General features: G+C 44.8%; 2 protein-coding genes across 6 annotated transcripts in view; one reads left to right on the plus strand and one right to left on the minus strand.

Annotated features, from left to right (window-relative positions):
- Positions 1–16,929, plus strand: part of POLA1 (DNA polymerase alpha 1, catalytic subunit) — a 285,573-nt gene that overhangs the window by 259,982 nt on the left and 8,662 nt on the right. The window contains exon 37 of one of the 3 annotated variants that reach the window (XM_072994275.2): positions 14,857–15,354. The exons of the other annotated variants lie outside the window; for them this stretch is intronic. Within the exon in view, the coding sequence (XP_072850376.2) occupies positions 14,857–14,933 (77 nt within the window). The 3' untranslated portion in view covers positions 14,934–15,354. Of the gene's footprint in view, positions 1–14,856; positions 15,355–16,929 lie in introns of those variants that run through there. 3 annotated transcript variants of the gene reach the window in all.
- Positions 1–16,929, minus strand: part of ARX (aristaless related homeobox) — a 138,942-nt gene that overhangs the window by 92,166 nt on the left and 29,847 nt on the right. The window lies entirely within an intron of this gene.

The following is a 16,929-nucleotide window of genomic DNA, read 5'->3' on the forward strand; positions in this document are numbered from 1 at the left end:
GCGATCCCAAAAAAGGGATTGCTATGCGAATTCGTCGTTGTAAGGTGCGCTCGTTATGCAAGGCACCACTGTAGTCACACCTTTAGCTAATTTTTAATTCCTTCCTGACCAAACATGCTTATCAGAATCCTGCTTGAAAGCAGTGGCATATCATGGGTTGTCAGCACCCTCAAGCAAGTATTGTGTCTCCTAAGACATGGACCTGCCACTGCTGCTTTCCATAATGCTCTCTCCTCCTCCTGACCCAGGAAAAGCCAGCAGACAGAGGCTACTGGCTCACTCTCTTCCACATAGTGGCCTACTCCCCTTCATTGCCTGACACTGTGCTTGTGATGGGCCAGGGGTGACTGGCTCACCCTGCCTGCCAGACACCCTTGGGAAGTGGGGTGGGAGGGAGAAAGGGGGCATAAAAGAGTGGTTGTTGTGCCCCCTTACAGTGTTGCACCTCGGGGCAACCAACCCTCTAGCCCCCATTCCACACTATGCCACCGCTTGGAAGAGGATTCTGTATCTACTTGTAAAAAGAGAAACAAAATGAACATTAATTAAATAAAATAAACAGTGGTGCCTCAATTTATGAACTTAATTGGTTCCAGAACTCCAGTCGTAACTCAAAATGGTTGTAAATCGAAGCACAATTTCCCATAGGAATGCATTGAAATGTAATTAATCCATTCCGGACAAAGGAAAAAAACCACCAAAAAAAACCCCCAACAACACTGCAAGACCCATCAGAAACATGATTAATCCGTTCTGGCCAAAGGGGAAAGAAAAAAGAAAAACAAACAAACCGTGCAAGACCCCTCGGAAATGCAAAAATAGCAAAGCAGAAAACAAACAAACCATGCAAAACCCATCGGAAATGCAATTAATCCATTCCGACCAAAAGGGGGGGGGAAGCAAACAAACTGTGCAAGACCCTTTGGAAATGCAAAAAAAAGCAAAGCAGAAAACAAACAAACCGTTCAAGACCCATCGGAAACGTGATTAATCCATTCCGACCGAAGGGGGGAGAAAAGCAAACAAACCGTGCAAGGCCCTTCGGAAATGGGGGGAAAAAAAGCAAAGCAGAAAGCAAAGAAACCTGTGCAAGACCCATTGGAAATGCAAAAAAGCAAAGCAGAAAGCAAACAAACTGTGTAAGACCCATTGTAAGTGCAAAAACAAAGCAGAAAGCAAACCGTGCAAGGCCCTTCGGAAATGGGGGGGAAAAAAAGCAAAGCAGAAAGCAAACAAGAACCATCGGAAATGGAGGGAATCCCCAAAAAGCAAACAAATGTCACAAGACCCGTCGGAAATTGGGGAAAAACAAAACAAAAGCAAACAACCCCCCAAGACCCATTGGAAATGGGTGGAAAAAAACAAAAAGCAAAAAGCAAACAAACCCCTTGTGAACAGAAGAACAGGAGTGTGCCATCCTCACTAGAGAATACGTTGGAAGAAAGTGAAGGTTATGTAGTAGGGGAACTGAGTAAACTGGACGAGGACGAAGGCGGAACGAATAAGGCAGTGGAAGTGTTTCTGGCAGAGAGATCAAAGGATGGGGGGAGGAGTTTGGGGATTGGAGATGGGACGATGATATAAAGGAGGAGGGGAAAAAGGGAGGAGTCAGTAGATCTGGGGTTGACAGAGAGGTACAGACGGAAGAAACAGGGGAAGAGAGGGAACGAATAGTTAAACTTGTAAAGAATTTCCCTAATCTTATGAAAGAAGATGGTCTGCTACCTCTGCCACAAGAACTGAAGAAACCTGAATTGGGTGAGCGAAAGAAGGGATGGAGTCGGGGGGTGGGTTTGACTACTCAGCCATCGGAGGGCTGCGAGACCCCTTATCTGCCCAGGCTGCCCAGGCTGGAGGGTTCCGTCGTGAAACACCCTTGCTGCAGGACAACTTGTACGGTGCTGTGCGCTCCCATAATGAACATGAATCTAACCTCCCCCTTTGGGGCGAAGAAAACTTAAGATCAGGGAACATGTGTAATGTTGTTAAAACTAAGAAATATACAGTAACTTGTTAAGTGATGCGGAACTGTTAGACCCGTTTGGTCCTGAGTTACTTGATGTTGGGAATAATAAAAGCAAATCGTTTGGATCTGTGACGTTTCTACTCCGTCTGTCATTCTCGCCGAATCCCTGGGCCCGCCTACACTAGTCAAAGAACCCAATCACACCCCTCAAGACCCATCACAGCATAGAAGCATAATCCCACCACCCAGCCCAAATCCATGCTGCAAAACCCACCCAGAACAGTTTTCAAAAACCAGAAAGCAGCACCTTAGCTTACCAGGCAGTCCAAAGCCTCCTCTGATCACACACTCTGTAACCGCTGGGGGTGATAGAGCTACAAAGAAGCAGCCTCTTCGCCTACCAACAGTTAGCAATTTGAATTCCCCGCCTTTTTCCCCTGTCTTTTTCTGTTCGTAACTGGAAACTTCGGCCACAAGTTGAAGCAAAATTTTGCGACCAGAGGTGGTCGTAACTCGAAATGGTTGTATGTCGGGACATTTGTAAGTTGAGGCACCACTGTATATTGAATATATTTTTCAATTATATTTTAAAAAGAATACAAAACAACTATTCCAAAATTCACTTGTTTAAGCTGTGAAATTGCTGTTGTTGTTTTTGTTGCTGTTGTTGTTTGCTTTGTGGCTGGGGATCATCTTACTTGATGTTAGCAGAATTTTGATGCTTATATCCTCTCAGAGTCTCCTATCAAAGTTTCCGTTCCACCCATCTTGTCACTATACAATTGTTTGGTAATTAAAAAGAACTCTGAATATGTTATGTGCCATCAAGTCACTTCTGATGTTTGGTGACTATGAGTTAATGACCTTGCAAATATCCTGTCATTAGCAGCTCTGCTCAGATCTTGCAAACCAACAGCATCCCATGTCAGGTAGTTCTCTCTTCCTACTGATGCCCCCTCCTACTCCTCAGCAATATTATCTTTTCTGGTAAATTCTTCTCTGGTCTTTCAGATTCAAAACTGTGGATTCCTTTGTTGATTCAACTCTTTTCCTGCTGTGTCCCTGCTCCCTTTTTGCCCGCAATAATCTTTTCTGGTTAGTTCTGTATTCTTATTATGTTTTCAAGGTAAGGTAAAGATAAAGGTTCCCCTTGACATTTAGTCCAGTCATGTCCAACTCTAGGGCGCGGTGCTCATCCCTGTCTCCAAGCCGTAGAGCCAGTGTTTGTCCGTAGACAGTTTCTGTGTTCACGTGGCCAGAGTGGCTAGACACAGAACACCGTTACCTTCCCACTGTGGTGGTACCTACCGTGTTTCTCCGATAATAAGACCTATCCCGAAAATAAGCCCTCCCCTTACTGTGTAACATTCCTCTAAAATAAGCCCTCCCCCGAAAATAAGCCCTATTGAGATTGATTTTTGCGCCACGCCATCCCATTACCGGGCAGCGAAAGCAGGGCAGGCGGGCGAGGGCAGGCGGGGCGGCGGTGGGCGCGGGCTAGACAAGAAAGGCGCGCCTGGGCGAGAGAAAGCATGGACCGCCGGGGCCAGCCTTCCAGCTCCCGGGAGCAGCAGCAACAGCAGCAGGAGCCGGACGGCTCCACAAGAGGAATTGCCGGCTTCCCATAGTGAACAGGGGCGGCAGGAGATTCCTTCCTCCCCCCCCGCCCACCTCACCCTCTGGCTGGCTTCCAAAGGACCAACAAGGGCGGCGGAGCCTCTTCGCCCCGCCGGTGGTGACCAGTGGGCGGAGAGAAAGGCCGCCGGCCAGTCGGGTGGGTGAAAGATGGGGCTTCCTTTTTGTGACATCACCCTCTCCCCCCTCAGGAAAGCTGCTCCACCCCCTCCCTCATTGCCGAGGTGCCCCCCAGAGTCCCTGGCCCGCAGCTCCCACCCTTCCAACCAACCTCCCGCCGGCGAGGCTGCTTCTGCCGCGGCCGCCCCAAACCGGCGCTTGCCGGCGATGGACTCACCACGAGGAGGCTAGAGACAAGGGTGACGCCTCGGGAGGCCCGGGGGAAGGCAGGCACGGCGGCGACGGCGGCCGGAGCCGCAGGAGCCTCCATGGCTGCCACTGGGGGCTGAGCAAAGGCGTCTCTGGGCAGCGGCAGCCGGAGGCCCCTACCGAGCCATGGGGACCGGGAGCCAAGAGGGGCGTGCCTGACCCACCACCGCCGGGGGAGGAGCTGCTGCCCATCTAGCAGCCCCGCCGTCCCATTGCCGGGCAGCGAAAGGAGGGCAGGCGGGGTGGCAGCGGGTGCAGGCTCGGCAAGAAAGGCGCGCCTGGGCGAGAGAAAGCGCGGACCGGCCGGGCCAGCCTTCCAGCTCCCGGGAGCAGCAGCAGCAACAACAGCAGGAGCCGGCCGGCTCCGCAAGAGGAATTGCCGGCTTCCCATAGCGAGCAGGGGCGGCAGGAGATTCCTTCCTCCCCCCGCCCACCTCACCCTCCGGCCGGCTTCCGAAGGACCAACAAGGGCGAGATGAGTGCTGTCAGTGTTCATTAAAATAAGCCCTCCCCTGAAAATAAGCCCTCTGGTGTTTTTCTTTCCCCAAAAAATAATAAGACAGTGTCTTATTATCGGAGAAACACGGTATTTATCTACTCGCTTTTACATGCTTTTGAACTGCTAGGTTGGCACGAGCTGGGACAAGCGATGGGAGCTCACTCCATCACATGGATTAGATCTTATGACTGCAGGTCTTCTGACCTTGCAGCACAGAGGCTTCTGCGGTTTAACCCACAGCGCCACCACGTCCCTTATTTTCAAAGTAGGATAGCCTTAATGTACTCGTTTTTGCTCTAGTGAAAGTTCAGACTTGAGTTGAATGAGCACCCATTTATTTGTCTTTCTGGTATTCTGTGGTATCTGTCCAATACCACAATTCAAATAAGTTGATTCTGCCGCCACTGCCCCGCCCCTGTCTTTCTTCACTGCCTGTCTTTTACATAGTGTGGATGATTTTGACCTTAGTTTCAAGCGACATTCTTTGCTAATTCCAAATCTCCCTGATTTTATTTCAAAAGATGTTGGGGACGTCTTTCGAAAAACACGCAGGCAATATGCTTGTGGAGCAGGAGTTTGGAAACTGAAAGATCACATTCGAGTCTGTATTCTGTGGAGTGGGCATGACATTAGTTTATCTGAGAGGTGAAACGGTGTGTATATTCCTTGGGTGTATATGTTGTACTTATTCATACTTTTGCTTTACCATTTCAACAAATCCAAACTAGTCCTTCAAAGTATTTTGCACAGAGGGACTATAGCAATATCTCAGCTGTTCTTGGTTGTACCTTTCCCCAGCTACCATATTACAGATCATGTGCTCATCTTCTGTGATCTAGCACTGGATCATTCTACATGAGGAAAGTTCCTTTTGGAATTTGTGTGTAGTTTATATATATTTAAACTTCCATTTTTAAAAGCCAAGAAATTCAGTTCTTTAAAAAACTTTTATTTTGTGAAAATGGGATATTGTTGTTCTGCATCCATGATTCAGAATGCCATGAAATGACCCAGTATTGTTGCACGTTATCATGACCGTGTTGCCAGCAGGAAAAAGGATGGCAAGCTTTACATAGCAAAGGGTAGCCTGAAAGTTGACAACTCCCATGTCAGCAGTCAAGATGGTCTACACAGTATGCCTTCTTTTTCTTGCTACCATTCATAAAGAGACACAAAGCAGGGGAAAATCCTCAAACCTGATTCCTATTTTTCATCAGTTAATCATTTCTCACCCAAACACAAAACAATTGTCAGGGCTGTTTGTCAATTAGTTCTTAAGGTATCAAAAATACCTAGACGAAATGATAGTAGTGAGCCCAGAAGGGTATTCTGTAAGATCAGACGGATGAGATTTTAAGTCTGGACATTGAGTGTGAACATTTCAAAGGCCATTTCAAGGATATGGACTATTAGTGTGTAGAATTTGAAGAGAGAATTTGTTTAGTTTGGTGTTTGATCTGTTCACAACTGTAAAAATTCACAGAGAAATTTATATGGAAGATATTGATAACATTTCAATAAAGGATTGAGCGGAAGATCTTCTGCTTGCCACAATCTCACTGGGTGAGAGACAGTAAGAACGGCATCCGGTCGGTCCCTGGGAAGCGAGACGGCGGCGGCTGGAGACACGGAGCGGTTGCGGGCTTGAGGTGCGGAGGCTTGGAGCCGCGGAAGATCACTGCCGGGTTGTCGCGGGGAGGGCCGGGAGCCGGGAGCCCGTCGCTTCGCCAGCCGTTGGTCAGTCTCGTGGCTGATCGGAGCGAACGAGGGCCGGCCGAGACTGAGCTCTGGGCGTGGGGACTGTCCTGGATGGAGAGACCTGTCTGGCCCTGCTCGGCCCTGGGCTCGACTTCGCTGGAGTCTCTTGGCGGAGGATTGGTCGACTGGCGACTGGAGGCCGGCGGGATCCCAGACGGAGGGAAGGTGAAGGGGGATCGGAGCCGGTCAGAGCCAGGAGATCGCAGCGGTTTGCTGGGTGCCAAGGACGCTGGAGTCCCGGCAAGCCGGCGCCATGTTGGCGGTTCTCCCCTGTATTTTCGACCTCCCTGCCTGTTGTCCTTCTTCGAAAAAAGGTTTATTCCAAACTGCCTCTCAAAAGCCGGGAACAACAAGGACTAAGCTTTTAACATTTCGGCCTCCGGTGCTCCTGTTCAGCCTTAAAAGCAATTCCACCACGGGCAAAAAACTAATAATTAAGAACTGTACGACCTACCCCATAATTAAGAACTACAAATCAGACCCATTATTGAGACCGGCAACAGGGCTACAGGGTGGTAGAATGAAATTCTTGAACACTTGTGGGGGTTAATTATTTAGCTTTTTTGTGATTAATATTTTTATTATTTTATTTTATTTTGTTATTATTATTTTTGTCTTTATTGTTTATTATTTTTGATTACTTATCTTAATTATTATTAAGTTTGATACTGTCGTTTACATGTTTTATTGATGTATTGAGTTTATTGTTGTATTGTATAATTCTTTTTTTTCTTTTTTCCTTTTAATTATATTAAGTTATTAGTTTTTTTTTTATTCTTCTTTCTACTTTTCCTTCTCGTCATGGATTGGAGGGCCTGCCTTCCCAGCGGGGGGCCACAAAACATCTCTGTCATCACGGGTAGAGGGCGATATGGCGTTGGCTCCTTCCCTACTCGTGTTAGAAGAACAAGGGACAGATGTTTAAAGGCTGTTCCTTGTTCTGAGATGGAGACCAACCTCCAGTGCCGAGGTAGTCAGACCAGCCAACCCTCTACTCTACGCCTGGTGTTGTCGAACGCCAGGTCTGTATCTAACAAAACCCAGCTAATTTATGATCTTATTCTGGAGGAAGATGCAGACCTGGCCTGCATAACCGAAACATGGATTGGCGGAGAGGGGGGTCCCCCTCTAGCTCTCATCTGCCCGCCCAGTTATGCTGTCCAACACCAGGGCAGACTAGAGGGTCGGGGGGGGAGTTGCCATCGTTTATAAATCCAACCTGGAAGTAATTAGGCGCTCCTCGGTGGTAAAACCAGGTCTTGAGGCTCTCCACGTGTGGATCGGGGCCAGGGACGGTATTGGGATCTTGCTGGGTTACCGTGCTCCCCGCGACCCAGCCATTTCCCTACCGGAGCTGGTGGACTTTGTCTCCGTGGCACTGTTGGGCTCCCCGAGATTGTTGGTCTTGGGGGATTTCAACGTGCATGTGGGGGCAGAGCCCGCTGGACCAGCTCTTGAGTTCTTGGAGACCATGGCCTTCTTGAATATATCCCAACATGTCAACGGCCCTACGCACGTGGGCGGCCATACATTAGATTTGGTTTTTTCCACCAATGGGAGTGAGAGTGGACCGATGGTGACTGACCTTGAGTCGGTCCCCTTGTCATGGTCGGATCACCACCTAATAAAATGCTTCCTCAAGATGGCCCTCCCCCCTCGCAGGGAGCAGGGATCTATTGTCATGGTCCGCCCTCGAAGGCTACTGGATCCGACTGGATTCCAGGATGCCATGAGAGGGGTTACGGCTGACCTGGCTGGCGCTCCTGTCGAGGCCCTGGTTGACGGCTGGCTCACCGCCGCGGCTAGTGCCGTTGACATGATCGCACCTAAACGCCCTCTCCACCGCAGAGATCGCCCGGCGCCCTGGTTTAACCAGGATCTTCGGGTGTCGAAGCGGGTCAGGAGACGGCTGGAGCGCAAATGGAGAAAGGACCCGACGGTTTTCAATCGTATAGCTGTTAAGGTCGCAACTAACCTTTACCAGTCCAAGGTAAAGGCTGCCAGTAGAACTTACCTCGCTAACCGGATAAGTGAGGCATCTAACCAGCAGGCGGAACTATTCCGTATAGTACGTGACCTATCCGGAGTTGGCCCGGGAGATAGGCCTCCCCCTAGTCTTACCCCGGACCAATTTGCAGCATTTTTTAAATCCAAAGTGGAGGCCATCCGCCGGGATCTCGCTCCTTTTTTGAATACAGTGAGTCGAGTTGAGATGTCCAGCGCTCCGTCTTGCCCGGTGTCTTTTGACTCATTTCAGCCCGTATCGCCCGACACTGTGGCCAGGACGCTTGATCGCTGTCGTGCCACCACCTCCTCTTTGGACCCCTGCCCGGCCTGGCTAATCAAGGCAGCCAGGCCCTCAACAACGGAATGGGCTACTGTAATAATTAATGGGTCTTTCCTTGAGGGTAGATTTCCCTCTGCCCTCAAGGAAACACTCATTAGGCCCATAAGAAAGAAACCTAGTTTGGCGGCAGACGAAATTGGCAACTATAGGCCCGTCGCCAATGTTTCTTTCTTAAGCAAGGTAGTCGAGAGGGTGGTGGCCGATCAGCTCCAGGCGTTCCTGGATGAAACAGATGCCCTGGATCCATTCCAGTCGGGCTTCAGGCCGCGCCATGGGACAGAAACGGCATTGGTCGCCCTGTGTGATGACTTATTGAGGGAGGCCGACAGGGGCAAAGTGTCTCTGTTGGTCCTCCTCGATATCTCAGCGGCCTTTGATACCATTGACCATGGTATCCTCCTGGGGAGGCTCGCCGAGTTGGGGATAGGTGGCCGGGCTTTTGCTTGGCTCCGTTCCTTCTTGGAGGACCGTCCCCAGAGAGTACAGCTTGGGGAGAATGTTTCGGCCCCGTGGTGCCTTAATTGTGGGGTCCCTCAGGGGTCGATCATCTCCCCAATGCTGTTTAACATCTACATGAGGCCGCTGGGAGGGGTCATCAGGAGGTGTGGAGCGCAGTGCCATCAATATGCGGATGACACACAGCTCTACATCTCCTTTTTTCCAACTGCAGGAGATGCCGTTCTGTCCCTTCGGCATTGCCTGGAGGCTGTACAGGAATGGATGCAGGAGAACGGGCTGAGGCTGAACCCGGACAAGACGGAGGTACTGAGGGTGGGCGCCCCCACACCTGGGGACATGGGAAACTCCCTCATTTTCGGGGGGGTGACCCTGCCCGCCAGGGATGGGGTCCGTAGCTTGGGTGTCCATCTTGACCCGGCGCTCACCATGGAGACCCAGGTGGCGTCCGTGGTCCGTTCCGCTTTTTTCCATCTCAGGCGGATAGCCCAGCTGCGGCCCTACCTTGATGTGGGGTCTCTCACCACTCTGGTGCATGCGCTTGTAGTCTCGAGATTAGACCACTGTAATGCGCTCTACGTGGGGCTACCTTTGAGATTGCTGCGGAAACTACAGGTGGTGCAGAATGCGGCGGCCAGACTACTCAGTGGGCTGAGAAGATACCAACATATCTCCCCCACTCTGGCCGCATTGCATTGGCTGCCCATCCGATTCCGCATTGATTTCAAAGTGTTAACGCTTACTTATAAAGCCCTAAACGGTTTAGGACCTCGATACTTGGCGGAACGCCTTCTCCCACCAAGATCTACCCGTGTCACTCGCGCGAGCCAGGAGATAAGGCTGAGGAGCCTAACGCCGAGAGAGGCCCGAAAGGAAAAGACCAGAAACCGGGCCTTCTCGGCGGTGGCTCCTCGCCTTTGGAACAACTTGCCCCCTGAGATTCGCGCGGCTCCCTCGCTGGGCATTTTTAAGAAACAACTAAAAACATTGATGTATAGGCAGGCCTTCCCAACAGAAAACCCTTGACGATCTTTCTCTTATTCTGTTCTTTATTTTCATTTACGCTTCTGCTGTAAAGTTTTAAAATTATATTGTTGTTTTTTACTGTAAGCCGCCTAGAGTGGTCTAATATGATCAGATAGGCGGGATAGAAATAAAATAAATAAATAAATAAATAAAGTTTATGTAGTACAGATAAAATTAAAAGCATGCTGAGTAGGAAACTGAAAGCAAGGTGTATCTACTTTGTAAAGATTTGGGGTGGGTTTCTGGGGAAGTAAATGAATTGGACACAATGAAGCTGATAATTAAGGGAAGGAGCTAGAAAGAGCAATGAGACACAACGTTTCTTAGCAGCTGCTAGGCACCAAAAGAAGCATGTTTATTCCAAGGCAATATAATACAAAGCTGGGTATTTAAAGAGAAAAAGTGTTTTTTTCACCCATGTGCTTTTTGACTCTAGAAACTGTGCCCCAAACTCTGCTTTATATATGATTGAGACAAATCTGGCTTTAAATAAACAAGCCTTCCATTGACATGTCTAGTTTGGATATTAGATTGCCACTGAAAAAATGAGATCTTTCTGGCAAATACCTAGAGAAGGGCGTATGAGGAACAGAGCTTCTGGGCATAGATTTGGGTTGCAAGAATTACCAGGGTTGGGAATCTCCTACAGAAAGCTAATTTTAGTCAGAATAATGATAGTTACTGTTTTTTCCTATTAATATTTATTATGAAAACATGGGACATTTATGTCAGGGAAATTACTGCAGTTTGGCAATAGTTTTCCAGATACAAGGTCTTATTTTAAGCAAACCAAAAAGAAAAGTTACTAAGGCTATATAGGCCCTAAGTCAGATCTATCTCTGGGCAGCCCTGTCTATTGCCATCCTAAGGCCACTGCCCCCCCCCATGGTTTAAGTAGAAGAGCTTCATTCTGCAAAGGTGGAATGACCCCAGACCATGTGTCAAGGTTGTGTCAGATGGAAGAGAGAAGTGTGGTAATACAGCATTTATAGCAATGACATTTGACACCAATCCGTTTGGGGAAAGGAGATTCAGACCTTGATCCTGTTACCATCATGGTGAACAGTTTCTCCAGCAGAATTAGTAGTTGAGATACTTTAAACAGATACTGATTTGTAGTAATATCTTATTTAGCAATGCAAGGACAAGAGGGATATTCCCAGTATCAGACACTAGCTGTTAGCTTATGTTTATGCTAAACAAATTCATTCTGCAGCTCTAGCAGTTTCCAATCTTGGACTGATTGGCTAGAACTGCAGCTTTTTAGCAGCTGAATTTAGTGAATAAAATGAATTTGCGTCAGAGATTTCATCTCTAGTCTGAAGTTCACTTGACCCAAATCATTGTCATTTTGAATGCTCACATAGGATAAAACATTGCTTCTTCAGTTCCGTTTTGTATCTGGTTGCTAATTAAAATTCAAATACTAAATAGAGCTGTATTTGGCTAATATTTTCATTCTTTTTTTAACAAATTATTTTGCATATTAACCAAAGAGATGTCCAAAGTGGCTGTCAGTTGGCAGTATCATAAAACAAGAAAAAGCAACCCTTTAAAACATCAAAAATGAAAGCAGTATTAAAAGAGATACCCAGACCTGTGCCACAGAACAAACAGGACAGGAACACAATTATAAAATGCACAGTGACACCAAAGGTTTTTGACCTGGCCAACAAAGTATCTAATGTGCCTACAGAAATATCAGATCAGCTTTCACAAGGCAAATTCCACAGCTTGGAGACCAGTGAGAAGCTTCCATCCCCTTGAAACGCTGATCCAATGATATGAAACAGCCCTTCTTACTGCTGTGGTATGCAGGCAGACCCAGGGAAAGAGGGCAGTCCTCACATATCCATCTCCTAAACCATGTACGATATTAAAGATCAAAAAACCATTTTAGTTAAATCCAGAATCAAATTGGGAACACAGAGGCCTGTGTATTACGGGCATTATATGATTCATAAATGGGTACTTGTCAGCAGTCTAGCCACTTTATTTTGCACCAACTGTTTTACTCACATATGGGCAACCAAGTACCAACCCATCAGCTCTTTGATGCAGATAGAATGAAGAAAAAACTGAGAAGTGGACCTTATGAATAAGCATTTTGCAAAATGAAGTGGAAGGAATAGAGACTAGAACACTGATGATTTCTGCTCCACATAGTTTTGAAGGTGAAAGAAGAGACAAGTCGTGGGATTGCCTGGTAGGTTGAATTTTATTTAGATGGGCCATAGGATTGATCAGTCATATTTTCTTTCTTTCTTAAGAAAGATGCACAACACAGGGCCTGAGACCATGTAACCTCCCAGGCTTTACGGGCACCCCACACAAAGCTGTTCTGAAACACATCCAAGCACCAAATTCACCTTTCCTGCTGATTTCATACAGATAATTCACTGTCCACTGTTCCTAGGTGCAAGGTAACATTGGGGAGTGTATCTTTTGGAGGAGGAGGATTATAACCCTGTGTTTGCTTTTTATTTTAAAAAAAAGAAAGAAAAGAAAGAAAACGTCACTGGAAAATGTGTGTAGACAGAAAGCTCTTTGTTCTCACACCCAGCAGATTCTCCAAAAAATTTACTTTTCCTTGTTGAAGGAGGGGATGAAAATAAGGTTCTCTAGTCATAGAGGAAACAGGATTGCTTCACCTGTATGTGTGCATGTGTGTGCATAGCCCCTAAGCCAGGATCACATATTGTCCCCTATTTCCTCAAAACACAATTTCAAATTGAAATATAATATTTATTGCTATGCATTATTGATTAAACATAATTAATAAAGAAAGTGTAAATGCTTTAAAACTGGGACTTCGTTGTCATTTTCTGGCAAGTTAAAAACCTATAGTCAATGGGAACACCAGAAAGCGGCTCAGTCAATAACCATACACACCCACACACTCTTGTTTTGTTATTTTACTTGCACTGGGAAAAAATACTTCATTTAAATATTTTTTCCTGGTTATGTTATCTTATCCTTTAAGCATATCTAAGCAGAAGTTATCAAAGAGGACCGTTGAATGTCACTGAAGGGGGCTCAGGGAGTTAGTGTGAATTAGTGAAAAAGACGTTCTTCTTCAGTGCACATGCACTCCACCAATGACTACCTGTGCAAAGAGAATGCAAATTTATGAGGACATAAATATGTCTCTTCCCTGTTGCTCCTTCATGTAAATCCTGGATTAATAACAACACAGTTCTGTGCGGAATTATTCAGAAGTTTCATTCATTTGTTTGGGGTACTTACGTTCTACTTACTATCCACAGTTCACAAGACAATTTGTACTTTGTTTAAAATACAAAGAAATAGCTAAGAGCTGTTAGGAGGGACAAAGGATACAGAAGTGAATTCTGGTGGGTTGATTAGAGGTTGCATCCAAATAAAGATTACTAGCATTGCTGCCTCAATTGTGCATTCCCCATTGCTACTTCTTGCATCTTCATGCACAAATTCACCTTGTGCAGCTTAGAATTTTTATTTAAAATGGGCTGTGGGTCACTTTAAATGAATTTGCTGCAATTCTCCAACAAGATTTTACCAATGCTCATTGGCTTTTGCTTTTAAACTATGGGCTAGTTGTCTGTCCTTCTCTGAGTATATGGTCAGCTATTAAATGGGTATTTGGAAGATCTCATAGAATGCAGTGGAACAGGATCCAATGTTGTTCAAGAAAGAGTTAGAAAAAGCTGCATACAGACCATAATTGCATTTTCCACCTCCGTTTTCTGAAGTCTCTTTGCAGATATGAAGTGGTTGACCAGGTTAGAAATTATTCAGTTTAATTCACTCTTCCATTTTTTAGAGTTAACAGATGCAGGCACAATTCTTATATGAGCGACAATTCTTTGTGTTTCCGTAATTTGGAATACTATTTTCATAGCAGTTATGTACTGCCTATGGCAGTGAAATATCTTGAAGGCCTGGGCCTTCACTGTTTGAAAGCAAGTTTTGTGAAGGAAATTGCCTTCGTTGATGATACTTCACTGTTCCTTATTTTCCTACTCAGGCAAAATAAAAGCCACAGCACCTTGAATTATATTTTTGGCTATGTTCATTTTATTCAAAGAAGTCTTGGATGCTTTAGATATGCAGCATCTTTATACACTAAAATAATTATATTTTAAATATATGGGTATTCATTCTTTAAAATTTGTAATAAAATCATTGTAATTCATAGAACATGCTGTAATTCAGAGATACATGTAGAATGCAATCTGTGTATTTGATTGCAGGTAACAGAGTTAAATGTGCTGGCAATTTCAAGCACAGTTTGATATTTCCTATAATGAAATATAATGCAAAAAAATTAAACATCCAATATCAATGGTTTCTAAACGGTTTTGATATTTCTTTTTGTCCTTTTCCATGAAGAGTAATTTATTTCCCTTTTTAAAGTGTGGGCAGAGTGATTACTAGCGCACTGTAATGTAATTGTGTTGCATTGATAAAATAAAAATTGTCCTTTATCTGTGTCCTGATAATGTTCAATTTACAGGCTGGCTTCTCTGCCACCTCTTCACTGCTTTGAGTATTCCAGTTCTCCTCCCTTCCTGCTCTGAGAGCGCACAGAACTGTTTGAAATCCACTGGTACAATTGTCAAATCAATTATTCATTCTCTGCAATTATACTCGCACAAAGAACATTTTGCTGGTCTGAATGATGATTAAATTAACAGCTATTCCAGCTGCCTGATAACATCTAATAGAATATTCATAAGCCCAAAATGGAATGAATTATCTCCATTAACTTCATCATGTTCACTTAATTACATGCTTGTTATTGTATTTACACCTTGTTAGATACCGCTGAAGCTGATCCAGTGGCTGGCCAGGAATTGGAAGCGTCTGTCATGGGGCAGTTGGAGCGCATTTTGTAGGAAATGCTATTTATTTTAAATGCTCCACCTGCTGGGAGCCAAGGTTAGTCAGCAGCACTGAGATGAATTGGGAAACGGGGTGTAAAAAGAAATAATGTGCTTCTGACAGGCTCCGTGGCTTTTAAGTTGCTCTCATTCAGCCACTTCACAAAAAATTATTTTATTCCATCTTTCAGTGATGATGACATGATTGCTTTGGGGTAATCATTTACCATTCTGATTTTATTTTTTGAAGTAAATTGTCTGAAGTAATAGGTTCTTGGAATTACAGCATGTCTTGCCTTTTTTTCCCCCCTTAGAACTTTATTTAAGCTTGTCTTCCAGCATTTAACCCAAGTCCCCTCTTTCGTTTGATCTTCTAACTTTATTTATACAACAGTGCTTAATGATCCTGCACAATGTCCCCCCCCCAAACCAAAAATAAATAAAATAAATTCTGTCCAGTATGGTTGACAGTATTTTTATACCCTCAGTGAGGGGGCATGTGCAATTTTCTTCAGGGGTTCAAGTACAAAACACCTTTTTAGCCCAACCCCTGATACAATCATTTCATCCTATTGAAATAAATTTATCACTTTCAGGGTAACTTTGCTCTCATGGAACATGGTAAAGGCACCACTCTCACCTCCTGATACCTGTGCACAATATCCACCTTCCATGCTCTTTATGCTTTTACAAGTGGCCACACTTCTCGGCCTGCCCTCCTTACTTACATCCACAATAACTGTGTTCTGCAGTACTGTCCTTTAGCAGGGGAAAATGGCTGACTTGATTTGAATCTGAAGTAGGCCAACAATAAATGGAATCATAGTCCTATTTCTGCATGTTTTGTGGCATCATCGTAATAAACAACTGAAACAATGCTTTCTGTTCAGCCTAGAAGTTATATTATTGCAAAAGGAAAGTGGGAGTATTTTAAGCAAAAGGAATGCTGTCTATAGAATGACGGTGGTGGACTTCAGCAGCCAACAGTGATAGTGTCAACCCTTTTTGTTTGAAGCATTTGTTTTGCTGGCAAGATGATATTCATATTAAATATGTTCTGCTGTCAAAATAATTCCAGAGAGCATAATAGAATAATTATTTATTTGGATAGTCATAGTATGCTAGGTGCTTTCTATATAGAATAATAAAACAGCAATCACTAACCAGAGGAATACACGAAATAAAAGTTGAGATATGATAAGAAGTAGAAAGGATTTCTGAGTGCAGTTTCTGAAAGTCATAACATAGATCTAGACATCCTAATGTGTCAGCTACAGCTTTCCTTAATCTTAAGCACACTATGTCTAAATATGTGCAGTTCAAATGAATGAAATTCATTTTTGTCCAAGGTGTTTTTGATCAAATGTAAAACCATTAGGTTGTACAAGCAGACTAGTAAAATTCTACATTGTAGAACCCTCTTTTATGTTAATTCACAAGATTGATTTTACACTTGCTGCATTCTATCAACAATGATGCTATATAGTTACCTCATGTCTTTGTAGCATTGTTATGGCTCTCTTCTCCCCCCCCCCTCTTAATATCAGAGCAGAGATGGCAAATCTAAGGTTAACACCATGAATAAGGGGTAAAGTGGGGAAGCTGTATAATTAAAAAAAATAGACTTGGCTTAACTGATTTCATAATTGACAGAATATTTATTTAACTTGCTGTAAATTGACACACCTCTAGACAGACAATTATGACTGACTGACTATAAGATCTGACAGAACCAATTATGACTGACTGTTGTTTGCTACCTTTGCATAGAAATAAATGAAACACAGATATTTAGAGTAGAGACTGCTGCCTGTGTGCTTGTGCTTGCTTTAATTAAAATACAATAACAGTAGGTGAAGTCAAAATTTCCTTTCCTAATGGTTTCTAATTCATCATGTTTGTTAAGTCTTCAGACAACATTATTAGGAAGCTAACCGAATAGGAATGATATTCTGAGTCCTGAATTACACAAGTGTAATAGGATATGCTTGTCTGTTTGTGTGTTGTTAAG

Source organism: Pogona vitticeps, chromosome 3 (assembly GCF_051106095.1).
Source record: "Pogona vitticeps strain Pit_001003342236 chromosome 3, PviZW2.1, whole genome shotgun sequence".
Lineage (NCBI taxonomy): Eukaryota > Metazoa > Chordata > Lepidosauria > Squamata > Agamidae > Pogona > Pogona vitticeps.